This window comes from Chanodichthys erythropterus, chromosome 9 (assembly GCF_024489055.1).
Source record: "Chanodichthys erythropterus isolate Z2021 chromosome 9, ASM2448905v1, whole genome shotgun sequence".
Lineage (NCBI taxonomy): Eukaryota > Metazoa > Chordata > Actinopteri > Cypriniformes > Xenocyprididae > Chanodichthys > Chanodichthys erythropterus.
The window spans coordinates 18,461,492-18,479,775 of NC_090229.1; the positions used below are offsets into that span (position 1 = coordinate 18,461,492).

At 37.9% G+C, this 18,284-nt stretch overlaps 1 protein-coding gene across 3 annotated transcripts in view; it reads right to left on the bottom strand.

Moving 5' to 3' along the window:
- The window catches only part of ptch1 (patched 1), a 69,993-nt gene that overhangs the window by 17,057 nt on the left and 34,652 nt on the right, over positions 1-18,284 (bottom strand). For 2 of the 3 annotated variants that reach the window (XM_067394899.1, XM_067394898.1), the window contains exons 12-18: positions 17,527-17,652; positions 12,193-12,311; positions 9,112-9,601; positions 8,555-8,864; positions 6,670-6,812; positions 3,234-3,417; positions 623-903 (exon numbers count right to left, since the gene is read on the bottom strand). The exons of the other annotated variant lie outside the window; for it this stretch is intronic. In XM_067394899.1, coding sequence (XP_067251000.1) covers positions 623-903; positions 3,234-3,417; positions 6,670-6,812; positions 8,555-8,864; positions 9,112-9,601; positions 12,193-12,311; positions 17,527-17,652 — 1,653 coding nt within the window. The remainder of the gene's footprint in view (positions 1-622; positions 904-3,233; positions 3,418-6,669; positions 6,813-8,554; positions 8,865-9,111; positions 9,602-12,192; positions 12,312-17,526; positions 17,653-18,284) is intronic. 3 annotated transcript variants of the gene reach the window in all.

Genomic DNA, 18,284 nt, shown 5'->3' on the forward strand with positions numbered 1-18,284 from the left:
GCTGAACACTGTGCTCAATACTGTGCGTATTGCCACCTAGTGGACTCTTCTATACTGCTTGCGCATGCGCTGTTGCACGCGGTCCTCGAAATTTGGCCTGCACGCGGCCAGGGTGTGCGGCCAGCCGCGAGCCCTCCGCATGACGAAAATTACATCATGCGGACGGTGCACGAACGCAGACGGCCGAAGTATACCCGGGGCTTTACACAATGAAATAAAATTAAATATTAAAGTATAAAAAAAAACACACATGCAGCATTAAATGTTTTATTTAGTTATCTATATATTTATATCTGTATAAGACCTGTTAACACTAAGTCCAGTGTGACTAAATGCCACGAAAGATTTGTGCCAAAACTACTTACACTGAGTCTGACATCTCTAAAAAAATTTTAGATACATGAATGAATTTTTTCTGCATGCAAACAATTTTAAAAAAGCCTAACCCCTAACTCCAACTAACAACAGATAATTGCAGTATGAAGGAGTTCATAGAAATGTTTCATGCCAAAAATTCAGACTTGGGTTTTACATGCCTTGAATGTACATACACAGATAGAGCCAAGTCTGTGATGGATGTACGTGCACACAAAACCCTGACACATCTTAAGGAGAAACTTACTATGATTCCCGCAGTCCAGGGGTTGAGCAGGAAGACGGCGCACACTAGAAAGGTGCAGGCCAACACGACGCTGATGGACAGCAGGAGCCAGTGACGCAGGCCTACGTACTGCTCCCAGAAGAGGAAGGGGTAGCCATTGGGGTAGCTGGGCAGGCCCTGACGGCTGTAGTTGCTGCAGATGGCGCGGACACTCTCGATGGCCTCCACGAACTGTGGCGTCTCACGAAGCCCGTTGAGGTAGAAGGGAAACTGTGCATATTCGATGGGCTCAGCAGCAGGAACTGCAGGTGAAAAGAGGTCCATGCAAAAGAGATAATTATTAGTAAATTTTACTTTTACAACAAGCCACATGATCTGCTACTCTTCCAGAATCATAGTTAAAGGATGTCTAGTGTTCTCAAAGTAACAGACTGCACCTATTAAACATGTCGATTTCTTCACCGCCCCAGGAGGAAAAGAGGGCTAAATTACCAGCTATCAAATCTCGACATGCAGCCGAGTGTCAATCCTGACGATGATCTGCTGTAATTATGTTGTCAAAAATCTGCACTGAAATATCCCACCGCTCCTCTCCGGAAAGAACACACACGCGCGGACGACTATCAAACGTTTGAGTATTGCCAAATTCATGCTGACAGTTATCACCTGTCATCAAAGCTTGTGTGCACTGCAGGGCTTTCAGCAGCAGGCCTGGAATGAGTCATCACTCCGGCTACTGGACTTGGATAAGCGGCAGTCTTAAAACCACAAATAAAATCAGAAGAATGTGACCCAGAATGACTAGCGCTCCGGAGGTGTGTGTGAGAGCGTCTGTGAAGGGCGTGTGGGTGGAAGGGAGGGAATATCTGAGTGTGTGTTCCTGTGCCTGAAGGGTCAGGCAGGACCACTTGCTAAACATGCTTTTGCCCCGTTATAATCTCCACTATAAATTTCCATCAGGACGGGAGTTGGATGTCTGCCAGCCTGCTGTGGGGGCTCCGACTCGGAGAGGCCGTTTCAGCTTGTTATCCAGTCACATTTCCCCTGAGCGCCCACTGTGTACTGCACACACACAATGTACGCAAGCTCACGCAGCCGCTGTTAACTTTAAAAATACGACTACAAATTGAATAAACCCACTTTCGCCGTCTGAACTTCATAAACGATACACAAGTCATTCATTGTGGAAAAGCTCAGTTGACCATTATCAACCAAATATCAAACTTCCTTTGTAACAGAATACATTTAATCATATACTCCTAGTCTTACTATGAACAATACAATGCATGTTTCAAATCTATTTATTTATTTTAACATTTTATATAGAATTGTTATATACAGTATTTAATGCAATTACATCAGTAGTAACTGTAATTAAATTAGACAAAATTGTGTAATCCCTTACTTTATTTGTGACCCATGCTGGCAAAATGAGTCGCAAGGAGCAAATTATCAAAAATGAGTTAATATTATTTTCACATTCTCTATTAAAAAACCTTTAATTATGTTATATTTGTTGGAATCTGACCAAAAATGACTGAGCTACACCTGTTTGAAGTCAATAGAGTCTGCATTTTGAGAAAAATTGAGTTCCAAAACAAAATCACCTAGCAACCAAACCTTAAAATCCCTGGTAATACTGCCACATTTGGCACAAACCAAGTCCCATATCTATAGGAAGAAATATATCTTAAACTTTTTTTTCTCCATAATTTCCCAACTACTATTTCTCACAGATCTAATATAATGTTACACATCAGATGTTTTTTCCCAACAGTTAACCAAATGTTCACTTAAGACAATGTTTGTGTGAATACTCACCAAGACAGATATTTTTGAAATACTGCAATTCTGTGTATTTGTGTATATTGGGATCGCACGCTGTCTGAGGCGTCTTTGTGTGCGCGCTTCAGATCTGTCAATCAGCGCGAGTAAGATCATTTTGTTTACATCAGCAGAGTTTGAAAATCACATTTAATTGGTTCAGACTCATGCCATAGGGAATTCGCTATGAATATTCAAAAATGTAGAATGCTGCGTTTAACAACGATACCAAACTTGTTCTGAGGGGAAGCACCAGTAGTCAAGAAGTGAGCAGAGGAAAAACTGCATTTTTCATGATCAAAGAAAAGGTATTCCCCTCAGAAAACGTACAAATAAAGATACTTTTAGATGTTTAATTGCTATTTAGAGCATTGGGATTGCTAGACGAGGACTTAATCCTATCTTTTATTTTTGAATATCCTGTTTTACTATGAAATCGGTAACATTACAGAGGTAAAATGTGTTGTAAATACCATTTCATGTTGACTTTATCATTTAACACAAAAAATGTATATCCTAACAAATAAGACATGAATAAAGGAAAATCCAGAAAATGACAGCAGGTTTATTCACAGGTTTAAGATGTCTAGTAACCAAGTAATGCATTAATGCCATCTGCTGCTGCTTGAGATGAAATTATTGTGCCCACAATGCATAGATGCCAAGGAAAACAGGATAAGATCAACAAAATTTAGCATATTAAAATGCTTAAAAATCTAAAAAAAAAAAAATAATAAGTTGGACACATCAACTAATTGTAATTATTTGGCACCTTGGACTGGTGATAAATGAATCAGAAAATACTCACTGTTGAGTCTGCTGACAGGAATGGAGTCTGTCCTGTCATGGAGCCACTCAGGAGGGTGAGGACGGATGTTGGCCTGGGATGCGGCATAGGCCACCGGGTCATTGCTCACCCAGGCAGATAAATAAATATAGAAGGCGTTTGGGTTGATGATTCCATCGCTACCCACCAACCGCTGTTTGGTTAGCTAGTGATTAAAAAAAAAAAAAAAAAAAATGTAAAATTAGAAAATGTTCAATCAACATGGTTTGTCCGCTAACATTAACTATATCTAAAAAAGCAGATACACCAATATATGTACTATATAATCGAGCATTGTGAATGCCCACCAGCACTGCTTCTCTGCTTCTCGCCTAGCGCTAAGCTAGCTACCTCCTGTGAAGGCAAAGTCATTATGGCATCACACTCCATGCCATACATGCTTCCCGAGAAAATAAATCTACAGTCTCCCAGTCAGGAGTTGGGGGTCAGTGTGTGTGTGTTTGGGGGGGTCAGGGTGTGTGGTGGAAATGAGAGTGAGTGAGAGAAAAATTGCTTGAGTTAGTGTAACAATAAAAAAATTGGCCGGAGTCCCTGAGCGCGTCTGTGTGCAGTTAACCTTGCTGTTAACACTGGAGGAAATGCCACCCAGCAAATGGAGGAGAGCTATAAAAATAACACAACATCTGTACAAATGTTGCAAACACTTGCTTCTCCTGACCCCTATGGATACCCACAATGCCTGGCGCCACAGAGGGCTCCTGCCATGAAGGCAAAATAGGGTTTTTGATAGCACAGTGACCTAAAATCCTACTCAACAAAAGTAAAAAATTAAAATCAAGTAAAACTGCCTGAAAGGAACAAAAAAAACAAAACAAACAAAAAAAACACATTAGATAAACCTAATATTGACGTGGAAGGATTGTGGATGCTCTCATTCTATAACCGTCCATTTAGAATTCAGTACTGCAAGAATCAATGGGGCTAAATTACATACTGTAATCTGTTGGAGTAATACAACCCGAACTTTAAAATGTTTTAAAGTGAATATTGTTAATTTGTGATCATTGGCTGCCTTCTAATTTTGCTATCTATCTATCTATCTATCTATCTATCTATCTATCTATCTATCTATCTATCTATCTATCTATCTATCTATCTATCTATCTATCTATCTATCTATCTATCTATCTATCTATCTATCTATCTATCTATCTATCCGTCCATCCGTCCATCCATCCATCCATCCATCCATCCATCCATCGCCATTTTTATGTTGTATCTTATGTTGTATTTTATGTTTGCTGTTACTATATCTCTGCAATTTCTCACAATAATCACAAATAAAAAACATAATTACAAAAAATATATATTAGATGAGGGGAAAAATGTTTGACAGTACTGACTTTCAATTTAATAAGAAATTAAATGAAATTTAAATAATTTAATTTAATTACAAAAAAAAAATCTAAAATAAAAATGTAGACTAGTAAGAAAAATTGAGAGACAACTGAGTAATTTCAATTTAATAAAACACATATATAAAATAAAAAGTTAATTTAGTATTGATTTTCTGTTTAATATATTTTAAAATGAATGAATATAATAAAAAATATAATAATACATTTACTATCAGTTAAAAAAAAAAAGGAAGTCCTCAATGACAAAGTAGTACAAGTTAAGGTGACCAAAAGACAGGCAGCATGTGATTCCCGCATCTGTATACACTGAAAGGGGACATGGCAACACTTCCAAGAGAAAGGGAATAAGCGAGAGGCGGGAGAGAAAAAAGCGGACTTGGATTCCAAAGATCTGGATTGCATTAAGCAGCAGGATGCGCAACAACTGTATGTCTTCAAGCTGTCACGGGAAGCACACAGTACAAAGCTGGCGGCCTCCTGGCCCACTGCCGTCCCTCTTCCCTCACAGGCAGAGGAAATGACATCACGGGGCCGCACACCAACACAGATCGGCTGGCTTTTCTTTCACCATTCAGCTGGCAATGGTTCAGCAAAATAATGACCACTTGAATACAACAAAAATGCAAATCATTTTTGGTCTTATGCGTGCATTGCCAATTACCCGACAAGATGACACACTCTCAAACACACACACTCTTGCTCGCAGCCGTCCGCTCCACACCTCCCCACCCTCTAGTCCCTCTGGCATGTGGTATGCTTTGTATTTTTCATATTTTTGCTCTCCTCTTGCCTGACATTTCATGCTGGGTAGCAACTGGAAACTGTTAATGTGTTAACCTGTTATATTTTTTTGCCGGTGTGTGTGTGTGTGTGTGTGTGTGTGTGTGTGTGTGTGTGTTTGTGTGTACGTGCAGTGGTTTCTTTCTTGACAAGGCCCCTCTGAAGGAGTCCTGAAAAGGTTGTATAGGCTGAGCTTTAGGCCTGCAGCAAGAAACTGGAACAAATGGTTTAAATGAAGACTTAATTGCTTTTTCAGAGGCAAGTTGCGGCCCCATCGAGAGCTTTAAATTCCTCTGCTTGGTAAAGCAATCAGAGAGAGAAAGAGAGAGAGAGAATGAGGACAGACACAGACGGACATTCAGAAGCCAGGTGTGGTTCCTATGCGTAGTTATATACCCTGACACTGATGCTAAACGCCTATCTAGCCAAGCACCTCCGTCATCTCCAGAATTACACACACAACCAGAGATTCACATAAACATGTTGATCATGTCAAACAGGAAGTAACAGAAAAGGCCAGGCCACTTTACTGTATCAATATACTTCAGAGAAAAAGAAAAAAAAAAGGGATTGGGATGACAGTTGTTTAATAGTAAAAAATAATAATACTACAATGTTATTAGTATTATTATCGACAATAATTTCAGAATGTATATAAATATAACATTAATAATAAATATTACACAATAAAATGAATAAGTAGATATTATTATTAATTATTGATATGATTACTTTCTATATTTGTTATTATTACTTAATATGATAGATAGATAGATAGATAGATAGATAGATAGATAGATAGATAGATAGATAGATAGATAGATAGATAGATAGATAGATAGATAGATAGATAGATAGATAGATAGATAGATAGATAGATAGATAGATAGATAGATAGATAGATAGATAGATAGATAGATAGATAGATAGATCTCAACTTTAATAAAATAAAATAAAATAAAAATGTCGCCAAGCTTATTTGGTAAGCCCATAAATAAAATAAGTTTGTTAGTTTTGGTTGTGAATTTAGTTAGTTAATTTAGGTAGTGAACTCCATTGGGTGACCTGCATAATCAGTCAATATGTTTCTTAGTAAACAGTAATGTGCTCTTCAGTAAGAGTGGATAATCTGGATATAGGAGACTGGCTCCATCACCTCTCTGAGAATCATGGGATTCAATCTATAAAAACTGGAGATGCATTGAGATGTATCTGATCTTACTCAAGTGAGATGGACTTAAGTCTAGTTTATTTCTTACCAGGTTGATGTCGACTGGCTTATCCCTGCGGCCAGTCTGCACCAGGAGTTTGTAGGCCAGGACACCATCGTCAGAGCCGTTCCTGTAGTTCCCCTGAGTGATCCTACCGGCCTGCCAGTCCTTATCGAATGCCTCCTGCAGACCTGCCGAGACACACACATTATTTTGTGGCTCCTGTTGAATAGGTTATACATACATAAATCATATTAACCTCTCCTCTCAGTCATCCCTCAACCTCTTGTTCTCTCTCTCCCCTCAACGCCAGTGGTCCGTTTCTAGGGCACGATGTTTTCTCTCTCCCTCGCCTCACTGTCTGTGACCAATTTGTCGAGCCATTTCAAACCACAATATTAAAGACAGCTCTCTCCACCCTCTCAGAAGCAGCCTTTACTGAAGCCTATACGCACATACATACACCACAGTAAACGCACACATAGAGACGCTGCCCCTGCACCGAACAAAAAAAGTGTTCCAATGAGATCGCTGAAAGGATTAAACAAAGAAAGTAAATGAAAATGGGCAATGATGTTTGAGGTTCTGGTTGGCTGAGCTGACAGCGACAAAGCAAGTCTATACATGCCACCCAAACTCCGTCTGGACAGAAGTCCTTTGGTATGCCTTTTAAAAGAGGAGTTATGAGAGAGAAAGTGGGCAAAACAAGGTTTGCTTTTGAATTTGGCCCGCCCGGGATTAGATACGGCATTCCGAACACTCGACACATGGATTTCGTGGAAAGAAGCCACTGTGGAGGAGGCCACAAGGAGAAAGTTATTGCAGGGACATGCCCTTTATCTCCCAATCTTTCTTTTTTTACTCACCTTCACTGCATTTTTTGACTCCTTTTTGACTTGTCTTTTTCTTTTCTCTGTTTTTAATCTCTCAATTTAAACCTCATTCTCGGATCATAATCCGTCTTAAGAAATTAAATGTGTTACAGATTTGGAGGTTTAGCAGCGTGATTGATGTTTGTGAGAAACAGATGATCTGATGATGGTAAAATTGAGGTAAAACTAGTCTCCGACGAAGCAAGCCGCTGTCTGGAAAGCAAAACAGTCTGCAAAAATGAAGCAGTATGTGAAACTCCTATGTTTTTTTGTTTTTTTTAGAGAAAATGAAATAGTTTATTGGCAAATGGGATATTGGATTTTTTTTCCCTTTTTAAAAATACACCACCATTTAAAAGTTTGCGGTTGGTACGATTTTTTTAATGTATCTAAACGAAGTCTCATTTGCTCACGAAGGCTGCACTATTGTGAAATATTATTACAATTTATAATAACTGTTTTCTATTTTAATTTATTTTAAAGTAATTTATTACTGTGATGGCAAAGCTACATTTTCAGTTTTTTGGCCAGAAATCATTCTAATATGCTGATCTTTCATCATAACCGTCGAAAACAGTTGTGCCGCCATTTCTATGGAAACCATGATACAATACTTCAGGATTCTTTGATGAATAGAAAGGTCAAGTGTTATGTGTTTTTAAATGTTATTTGAAACAGAAATGTAATATTATAAATGTCTTTATGGTCTCTTTTGATCAATTTAATGTTAATATGTCTTACAGATAATTTAAGAGTATTAAATTCTTCAAAAAAAATAAATAAATAAATAAATCCCCAACTTTTAAAAGTGTACATCTAACAAAACTTATAGAGGTTTATGCTGAAAACAAGGGGGAAAAAAACAAAACAAAACAAACAAATGCATATGTTGGTCATTATGATCTCTTCCTGTCTAAATGGGCAGTTCTGGATCAGAATGAGCTGCCATGTGCAATATGACCAGACCTTTTGCAGCTTAGTCAAAGGTCTGGCCCTTGGGTTTGGCCTCCACCAGTGGTCTCTGATGCAAGACTGATCGATTACACATCTGAATGTATTACCTTGCAGCCAATCTCTGAAGTAATGCAGCCACATGTGTGGGAGCTGGCCGTTCTCCTCCCGCAGGACGTACTTCACAGTGCCGAAGCGTTGGTGCAGCTCATAGAGCTGAGGCTGGATCTGTGCGTAGTCCGCTCTCTGGGTAACCACATACATGTTGTAGAAGGAAAAGTAGCGGAATTGGGCACGGATGAAGTCGTATTCGCCCGTCTCTCTAGGAACAATGTCAGTCAGCTCTAAACCGTCCCGGACACGGGTGGTGCCGTACAGACTGACCCCGAGTAGTGCCAAGAAGAGCAAAATTACCACCACCTGATAGGAAACACACACAAAAAGAAAGATATGAGTCAGAGTTTGGCTATATCTGAAGCTACTGCTGTTTTAGTGTCTTATGACGAAGTTCTGCCCTGTTTGAGGTGTTTGTGGTTTTCAGAAGGCCCTGACTCACAAAATAACACTTACAAAACTTAACTCCAGGAGATTAGCTCATCGCTGGCATCTGTAATCCCACTTCTAATCGGATGATGTGTACAGTGGGAAAAAAGCATTTTATCCTCACCTTTGTTGTAGGCTGCAGTAAAAACGGTGCATAATGATTCTCAGCAAATGATGCGAATGTCCATCGTGAACACGGTGGTTCCAGGCAGCGTAAACTCGACTCCCCGAACTGAGATAGCAAGTCTCGTGTGGAGCTAGCGCCATCAGGACTCTGGCAGGACGCTGTATCAGAAGCCGCTCCTGGCCCTGTGCTGCTGTTGTTGCGGTTGTTGTTGTTATTGTTGTTGCGGTTGGGGTTGGGATTGGGATTGGGATTTGGGGCATAGGGTTGGACGGAGATGTGAGAATGGGGCTCGGCTGTGGTGTAGTAGGCTTGTGTTCTGGGGTCGTACTCGGTGCGCAGCTGTACAGTGGACTGCATGGTGATTTGGGTGTGCTGGGCAAAGCTGTGGCTGCTGTAGGAGGGCGGAGGGCTGTAGCGGCTCGAGTCGGCGGAGGAGTCGCCGTACGATGCCTGCGGCTCTAAATGGATCACCCGGTTAGCACAAGGGCTAAAAGAGAGGGAGAGAGAGAGAGAGAGAGAGAGAGAATGACAGAGAAATTCAGTAACACAAAAGCACCATGTAAAGGTTGATTCTGTGTGGAATTTCCTGCAATATCAATTTATATCACAATAACACAGGAAATTATACAGAAGAGCTGGATAAAGTTGGCATGTATAGACTAACATTCACCAAAAAAGGACGTTTAAAAAGGCATCTTAATCACTCCTCCTTTTAAGATTGGTCCAAATTTTAAGTCAGCATCATACGTATCTTTAATCTTTAATGTGCTGTGTCCCAATTCACCTACTTATACTATGCACTAAAAATTTTATCTTTTTGTGAAGAAAAGTAGATAATTTTGAGTGTGTAGCAGAAGAGTAGACAAGTTGTGGGACGTATTATTACATCATAATTGTGACTTTAATGGGTCGCACTGTCATCTGTCAGTCATTTTACCACAGTTTACATCCTCTTATACGCAGGATATTTCAGTTTATTTAATTTACGCTACTGAATCCGATTATCTTAGGGATACTCATTTCATCATACTAAGATTTGGGACACACTAATTTTTATATAATTCTAATTTCGAATACTATTTGGGATGGATAGTATGCGAATCGGAACGCAGCAATAAATCCAGGATGGCGGACGATGCAAGACAAAGTCATTCAATACCAAAAAGTATCAATATGTAAAAAATTTGATTATTTTACCCAATATTTGTGTATGCTCTGTATTTTTATTATTATTAGACTATAATATTGTTAGTTTCACAACATGCTAATGACAAACTTTACTGAAATCAATTGAAAGTTGAGTTTCCTGTGTGGAGCGCCATTTGTGGCAAATCGCTGCCTACGTAGCATGTTCCAAATCAGTTACTTATAAGGGTTCATGACAGTTAGTATGCTGGCTTAGAAGGCAAATGAAGGGGGTTATCAAGAATTGTAAAAGAGTTTCTCCATGATTGTCTATATGAATGGAGATGTAGCAAGTGAGCTTGTGAAAGTCCTTCAGATGTGGCAACTCGTTACTCTTGAGCGCTCATGCAAATTAATGTAAATACGACCGCAATCAGGTTTCCAGTCGAGAGCAGTTAAAGCCGAGAGGCGAGTGAGTGCTGGTGACTAGAAAGCAAGCGTTTCAACCATGGTGAAAGTTTAGGCATCAGGTTTAATTTCCTGCAGGAGTTTGGGGGCATGACTAAGAAGGTAAAGTATGTGCCTATAGCTGACTCGCTTTCTCTCTCTCATCAGACACCAAGAATGTTACAGAAAGCAGGAGAGGCAACGGCATGTCTTATTTAAAGGCCCGCGGCCACAGACAGAGATGCATATCAACACACACACGTATGCACACAAAGTATAGATGTTAGAACAGGTTGATGCTTAATTGTGTTGTTGATACTGTATATATATATATTATATATACATATATATATATATATATATATATATATATATATATATATATATATATATATATATTTTTTTTTTTTTTTTTTTTTTCCTTTGATGAATAGAAATAAATGTATTTCAAAACTAAATCTTTTGTAACATTATAAATGTTTGTACTGTCAATTCTGATCAATTTAAAGCATACCTGCTAAATATAAATGTATTAACGTCTTTCATAAAATGTACTGACCTTAAACTTTTAAATGGTAGTGAACTTAAATTGTTAGTTCACCCAAAAATTGTCATCATTTATTCACCCTCATGTCGTTCCAAACCTGTAAGACTTTTGTTCATCTTCGTAACACAAATAAAAACATTTTTATGAAATCTGAGAGATTTCTGTCCCTCCATTGACAGTCCATGCAATTACCACTTTGTTGCTTCAAAAAGTTCACAAAGAGATTGTAAAATTAATCCATATAAATAGAGCGGTTTATTCGCTTTATATGATGAACAAACTGAATTTAGGCTTTTATTCACATATAAACATTTAGCAAACATAAACAGAAGCTCAACCATACTTGCTTGACGTGCAAGAACAAACCTCATTGATTCTTGCTGAATCTCAAATGAGCTGCGTAACACATGAAAATGAACCTCATTGGTTCTCGCGCGTCAAGCAAGCATGCCTGAGCTTCCATATACCATATCTGATGTGTGATTAGATTAATGTTTAATAAGAATTCATCATAAAAGCAATCAAATCTCTTCAGAAAATTTGGATTAAACGGCTCAACTCATATGGATTTGTTTTACAATGTCTTTATGAACCTTTTGAAGTGGTAGTTGCGTAGATTGTCAATGGAGGAATTGTGTTTAGAAGATTAACAAAAGCCATTTTCATTTTGGGTGAACTAACCCTTTAAGGTCATCATGAGAACAAAAAAGTTTATATATTAGCCAAAAATGGAATGGTATGGTATGTTTACTTGGGGACAAAACCCCAGAAGTTAGCTAACTCTATTTAGCGACATCCTTCAAAGTAAAAATGCTTAAATTATGTTTTTCTCCTGAAATGCAAATGGTTTTTTTTCTATTAAGGGTAGAGTTAAGCTAAGTGTATTAAATAAAATTAGCTTTGAAAACAACAGCGGTTTATGATGAGTCTTCCTTTAGCCGGGTAAATGCGTACACTACCTAACAAAGCAGCAGAAAATGTCAAAGCGGCGGTCCTCTCGGCGGTACAGGTCCATGCTGAGGATGGCAGGAAAGATCAGCAGCACCATAGCGAAGTTAAACACCACAACCACTGCAGCCTGAGAGAAAAAGAGAAGTTGCTATTAAGCAGATATTCACACTCGCACAAAATATTCACTTATAGCAACACTCGCACATCTGCAGAGGGTCTTAAGCCAAAACCACAATGATCCCAACAAATTCAATTTTAAGACAATTATTCTCTTCAGAACAGATGAATGACAAACAAATAAAAAACACAACCCTTGCCATTCCAAAACTGAATTTGGGCTCATCCAGCTTGAGTGAAACTCACTTAAATTTCTAAATGTAAATCACATTGTTATCAAACTCATAATTCAATCAACACACTCCCATATTAAAAACTAACTATGAATTAAAACTGAATGGGTTTGTGTCCAAACACAGGCAAAAAAAAAATCTCAGAGTTCAGCTAGATGTGGCTCTTCTGACCTTTGGGAAACAGCCACTTTCTTTCACAGCCGATATATCACACGGTTACTAAAAAGACCCCACCAGGCCAAGAGCTCCTTACCAGTGTGGGGAAACGAGCAAGTGATTTAAAACATTTAATCCTGATTAATTTGGTTGAAGCTCACAGAATAACTAGTGTGAGAAGAGAGAGTGGATGAAGAAAGGCGACATGACAATGAGAGTCAGAAACAGAGAGAGAGGGCAGATCGAAGCATGCCTGCCCTAGTTAGGGTGTATTTTTTTATGGGTGGAGGTTGGAGCCGTCAGACTGCCAGACCACCCAGAGAGCAGCTCAGCCTGACAGAGCCAAGACACAATAAGACAGAGAGACTCATGGATACAAAATACATCGACTCCAAAAAGTATTTGGACACACTTGTCACTGCATTACACAACAAAATATCAAATCTATCAGCCCTAGAGAGGAACAAAGAGAGAACAAATGAGAGAATGTGTGTGAGTGATTCTCGAGTAAGATCTGTTAGGCTTGACATGTGCAGCTGGTTTTAGGCTGCCAAAGAAACAGATAAAAAGACAGAAAGAGATGGAGGTGCCAAAGGAACAGTGCTAAACAGAGATGGAAAAATCAAAACACAACCTGACTCATAACAAGATATTAAGACAGAGAAATAATGTTTAAATTCAACTAGAAGTGGCAATTGCAACCTATTACTTATTGCACAAAAATACATGTTGATAAAGTAAATTTGGCAAATTATATTTTAATGAAAAAATATGAAGAAACTATTTTTTCCTTTGGAATAATGTGCACCAGTGAGTTGTTAAAACATGGAACACACACTACCATTTAAAAGTTTGGGGTTGGGAAGAATTTTTAATATTTTGAAAGAAGTCTCATGCTCAGAAAGGCTGCATTTATTTGATAAAAATAGAGTAAAACAGTAACACTGTGAAATATAATTACAATTTACAATAATTTACAATTTACTGAATTTTCAGCAGCCATACGCCATTCTTTAGTGTCACATGATCCTTCAGAAATCATTCTAATATGCTGATTTGACGCTAAAAAAAAAAAAAAAAAAAACATTATTTTTATCAATGTTGAAAATAATTGTGTTGCTTATTATTTTTGTTGAAAGTGTGATTCTGTTTATTTCAGGATTATTTTATGAATAAAAAGTTCAAAAGTAAAGCATTTATTTGAAATAGAAAAATGTTGTAACATTATACATGTTTTAACTGCCTTTTTATCAATTTAATGAATCATTGTTAAATACAAGTATTAATTTTTTGTTAAAAAATTCTTTTGAATGGTAGTATATAGTCAGTGTAGATTTTATGTTGACTTTAAAAGACATATTTCATTCTCATTCTTGAGCATTTGATTGGGCAAAAATCTGTGTAGTGCAGGATGAGTCATCAATATTTTTGGTGCATTTTCCCAAAATAGAAAGCCTACAAATTTGTTTGTATAAGTAAATGTTATCTATAGATTATCTAAAGGCTTGAGATGCATATGGCAGAATGTGGCAGAAATCAAAACAAATACAATTCTTCAGTAATTTTGGGGCATTTTGCCCAAAGTGGATAAGTTGAGCCAAAAAGTTGAAGAATATTAGACAAAAGTTGAAGTAAACACATTTGGACACAAATTATCAAGTAATCACATTTGTAAAGAAAATCTGAAGTAAATATTTGGACACAAATTCTTAAGTAAACACACTACATCTGAAAAAAGAGACTGTCACGGCAGGAAATAACACATTCGTAAAAGCAGTATCTCTTAGCCGTGAATGTGTGTGTATGTGTGTACGTGTGTGTGTTTTAACAGTGGTTTTGAAGATGAGTGTTTTCAGGCACTGCTGAACAGGTGCCAGTTGGAGTGCGCTGCAGTGAAAAACAGCGTGTGTCTGACAGATGTGTGTGAGACATCAATCCACACATCCTAATACTAGATCTACAGCACCGTATGAGTGCGTGTGTGCGAGTTTAGGCGTGAGCCACTTCTCGCGTGTGGTCGGGCAGGCTCATCCCGCACATCATATTCTGAAAATATGCAATCATTGAACAGACACAAACACATTATGAGTCTACACTTGCAGATATATAAAGAAATGGTGTATTTATGATTTAGGATCAAAGGATCCCGCAAAGGGGGAGGCTGTCAGTAGGGTTTAGGCTGAGATTTGTGTGAGTGTGTTTGTTAAACAGAACAAGGCATCAGTGTGTAAATCTCTGCGTCTGTCTCTGTGCAGCTGTGCAGGTTATGTGGATGATGGCGAGGTTATTTCACCTAAAGTTCAAGGGTTAAGCAGCCCAAGTGCTGAATCAGTGTGCGTTTCATGCGAGGGGGATGAAGCTTCAGACGTCCAATAGAGAAAATCTTTAAACTGAATTTAGTAAGACTGCTTAAGCAGGTTCAAACATAGGTATTCAGATTTCATAAGCAATTTAAAGGGATACTTCACCCAAAAATAAACTTCTGTCATAAATTATTACAAACTCATAATAGATACTTCTTTTCAGTAGAAAATCAGTCATGCAATTACAATGAATGGGGACTGAAGCTTCAAAAAGGATGTGAAAGAAAAAAGTGCTCCATACAACTCATGTTCTATATTCAAAGGTCTTCTCAAGCCATACAATAGCTTTGAGTGAGAAAAGACAAACATTTTAAGTCACTATTGACTGAAAAGTCTCCATTCATGAGTAGTGAATCATGAACGAATTATTAACAAATTATTCATATCGTTTATTTGATTCATTGAAAAGATCTGAATCAAAATGATTCATTCATGAATTGGACATCAATACTTGTCACTCAAACACGCTAAAGAGAGCTAGAGAGGATTATGGTCTTATTGTGCATGATTCGTCATAGGAACCAATTTTATTACACTTTAAAGGGCTGTTCACACCAAGACGAATGTTCAGTGAGAAAATTTAGGGCGGTAAACGGCTGTTAAAGCATCTGTTTAGTAGGGATGTGCCTGAAGCCTAATTCCGAATTTGGAAAAGCACGGAAAATGAATAATGCATTCTACTGAGCCCCAAAAGGGACATGGTTAGGCTTGCTGCAGTAGTCGGTTATACATTACAGTATATCTTCACGTGAAGATAGTAAGGAGAGATGACTGACAAGACGATGTCAGAGGATTTGGTGCACAACAATTCCTAAGCGTCATTGACAAATATCTTATCTTGTAAAATCAGTATCGCTGCTCTCTATACACCGAGTAGCGTGATCGCGAATATGAAAGCAAAAAGCGAGTGTCCATTCAAAAGTGATAGCAGCTCCCTGATGTCCTCAAATTATATACAATACAGTGATTCCCACAGGTTTGAAATATACTTGAGGTGGTAACCGCGTGGAAAATCCTCCTATTACCCACGGCGCAAAAAAGGTCTGCTACATGTGTCAGACAACAAATTATGTGACTTTTAACAATTTTTTTAACAATATTTTCAATTAAATTTTTTATATTTTTATTTAAATTGATTTTGATACAGATAGTGTTGTATTTTGGGGAATATAAATTACTTTTTTACCTATTTATTGCAAAATTCTTCAACTACACCATTAGCATGCATATGAAATATTACATTTTTTGAGAGAAAAAAAACACTAATGAGGATTAAAATTAAATATGAGCTGTTTCTGGATATTGATCTAGGTGTTAGGGGCAGAATTCTGCCATCTGTTGGTCGTAGGAAGTACAGTTTTAGAAAAAAAAGCATAATTACTATACATCATCAGAGGCCCATAGAGATCCATTCATTTTTCTGGATGGGGCTAACTGCTCTTATAAATGCAATGTGGAACGAACATGATCACACAAAATAATATAATATCCCAATATAATTTCCCAATTACATAATTGCGAGAGGACGTAAAATCATTAACATATATTTTTTTCCTCCCATCTTATTTTTTTTTTTTTTATTAACATGCCCCGTTATCGGCTCCGTAGAATGCGTCATTTCCTTTCCAAACACGGTATTCGGTTTTGGCACATCCCTACCTTTTAGACAGACACAAATATTCGTATGGCATCAATGCAGTATTTCTGCTTTTCTATAAGTGCCATCTACTGTCAGGGAGTGAAATTACATTTTCATTCATTTTCATTCAGCCTGATGTTTTTTTATGCATTGGTCTGAAAAGACAAATCGCACGCAAAAACTGAAAAATATTTTCATGCCGAACATTTGAGTTGGTGTAAACAGGCCTTAAAAAGGTGCTTTTTGAGCTTGAAATATCCAGTCAACAGTCTTCAGAATATCTCCTTTTCTTTCCCCACAAAAGAAAAAAAAGTTGGTATGGAACAATATGAGGGAGAGTAAATGATGACAGAATTTTCATTCGACAGTCTCTTTATCCTGATTTAAGTCAGGAACAGGTTGTGGGCAGATCTCCTGCTCAGCCTCTTTGCAATGTCACTTCCACAGCCTCGCGGTCATAAATAAACCGCAGATGTGTGGAACAACAACCAGCGCAACCCACCCCCACTCCCAGATTGAGTTACATGCCCACAATGTGCACACTTAGGGGGCCGTACCACTAATCACACGCCATAGGGGGGGTTATGGGCCATGCCAGCTCTCTCAACCTGTCACACGCTTGGTTTGATGAATGAAATCAATAAAAGTCGTGTGGAGAAATCTGGAGTCAATGAAGGTATGGAACACACGCACATACACAAGGAAAGAGCAGGTATGGGACAAATTTCAGCAAACATCCACTGGTAATACAAGCAAACACACAATTGCAACAGACAAGCAATTTGAACTGCATTCCTATTCAAGGAGATGGAAAAAAAATATATATACACAAACCTGTAAGGAGAAAGCTCGGAGTGCTGGGATTGGAATAAGGGCAGCCATGAAAAATGCTGTGACATTACTGATGGAGGTCAAGGCTACACTAGCCCCAGTCCTCTTCAGACATTCACCAGTGCGGTCCTGAGGAAAAAAGACAGAAATAAACATCACGCAGTCATCAAATCCACAGCAAGAATTGTATTCTTTCCCCGGAGTCTACTTATATTAGTCAAGGTTTCTTGCACCAAAAATTTGTTGTGTATTAGCTTTTCATGTCTATTTTCCGACTTCTCTCTGACCCTGAGAATTAAACTAGCTGTTTTTGCTACTGTATCCTCAGACTGTATCTGTACGTAAATTACCTCTGTTATGATTGGCATGTGAAATGAGTAACAATGTGATTGCCAAGTTGCTGAATATGCAATAATAAGTAAACATGAGGAGTATTATAATAATGTGTGCACAGTTTTGACATCAATATCATAGCGAGTACAGTTTTTGCAGCTAGTCAGATGTTGTTTAGTTTAGATTGCTGAACTAGGAAGATTGACATCTGGTCAGTGATAACACTGCAATTCTTTATGTTTAGTGTATATTTATTCAAAACTGTCTCTGATATACTGCAAACTTTTAGTCACTTATTTTTCTTTCATCTAAATGTGGTGTTTTGAACAATTTTATTCAGATTTTGGTAGAATAGATATAATTCAATGTAACTGGAAATGACAATAAACTGATTAAATTTATATTTTTTATCCATTTAATTTATTACT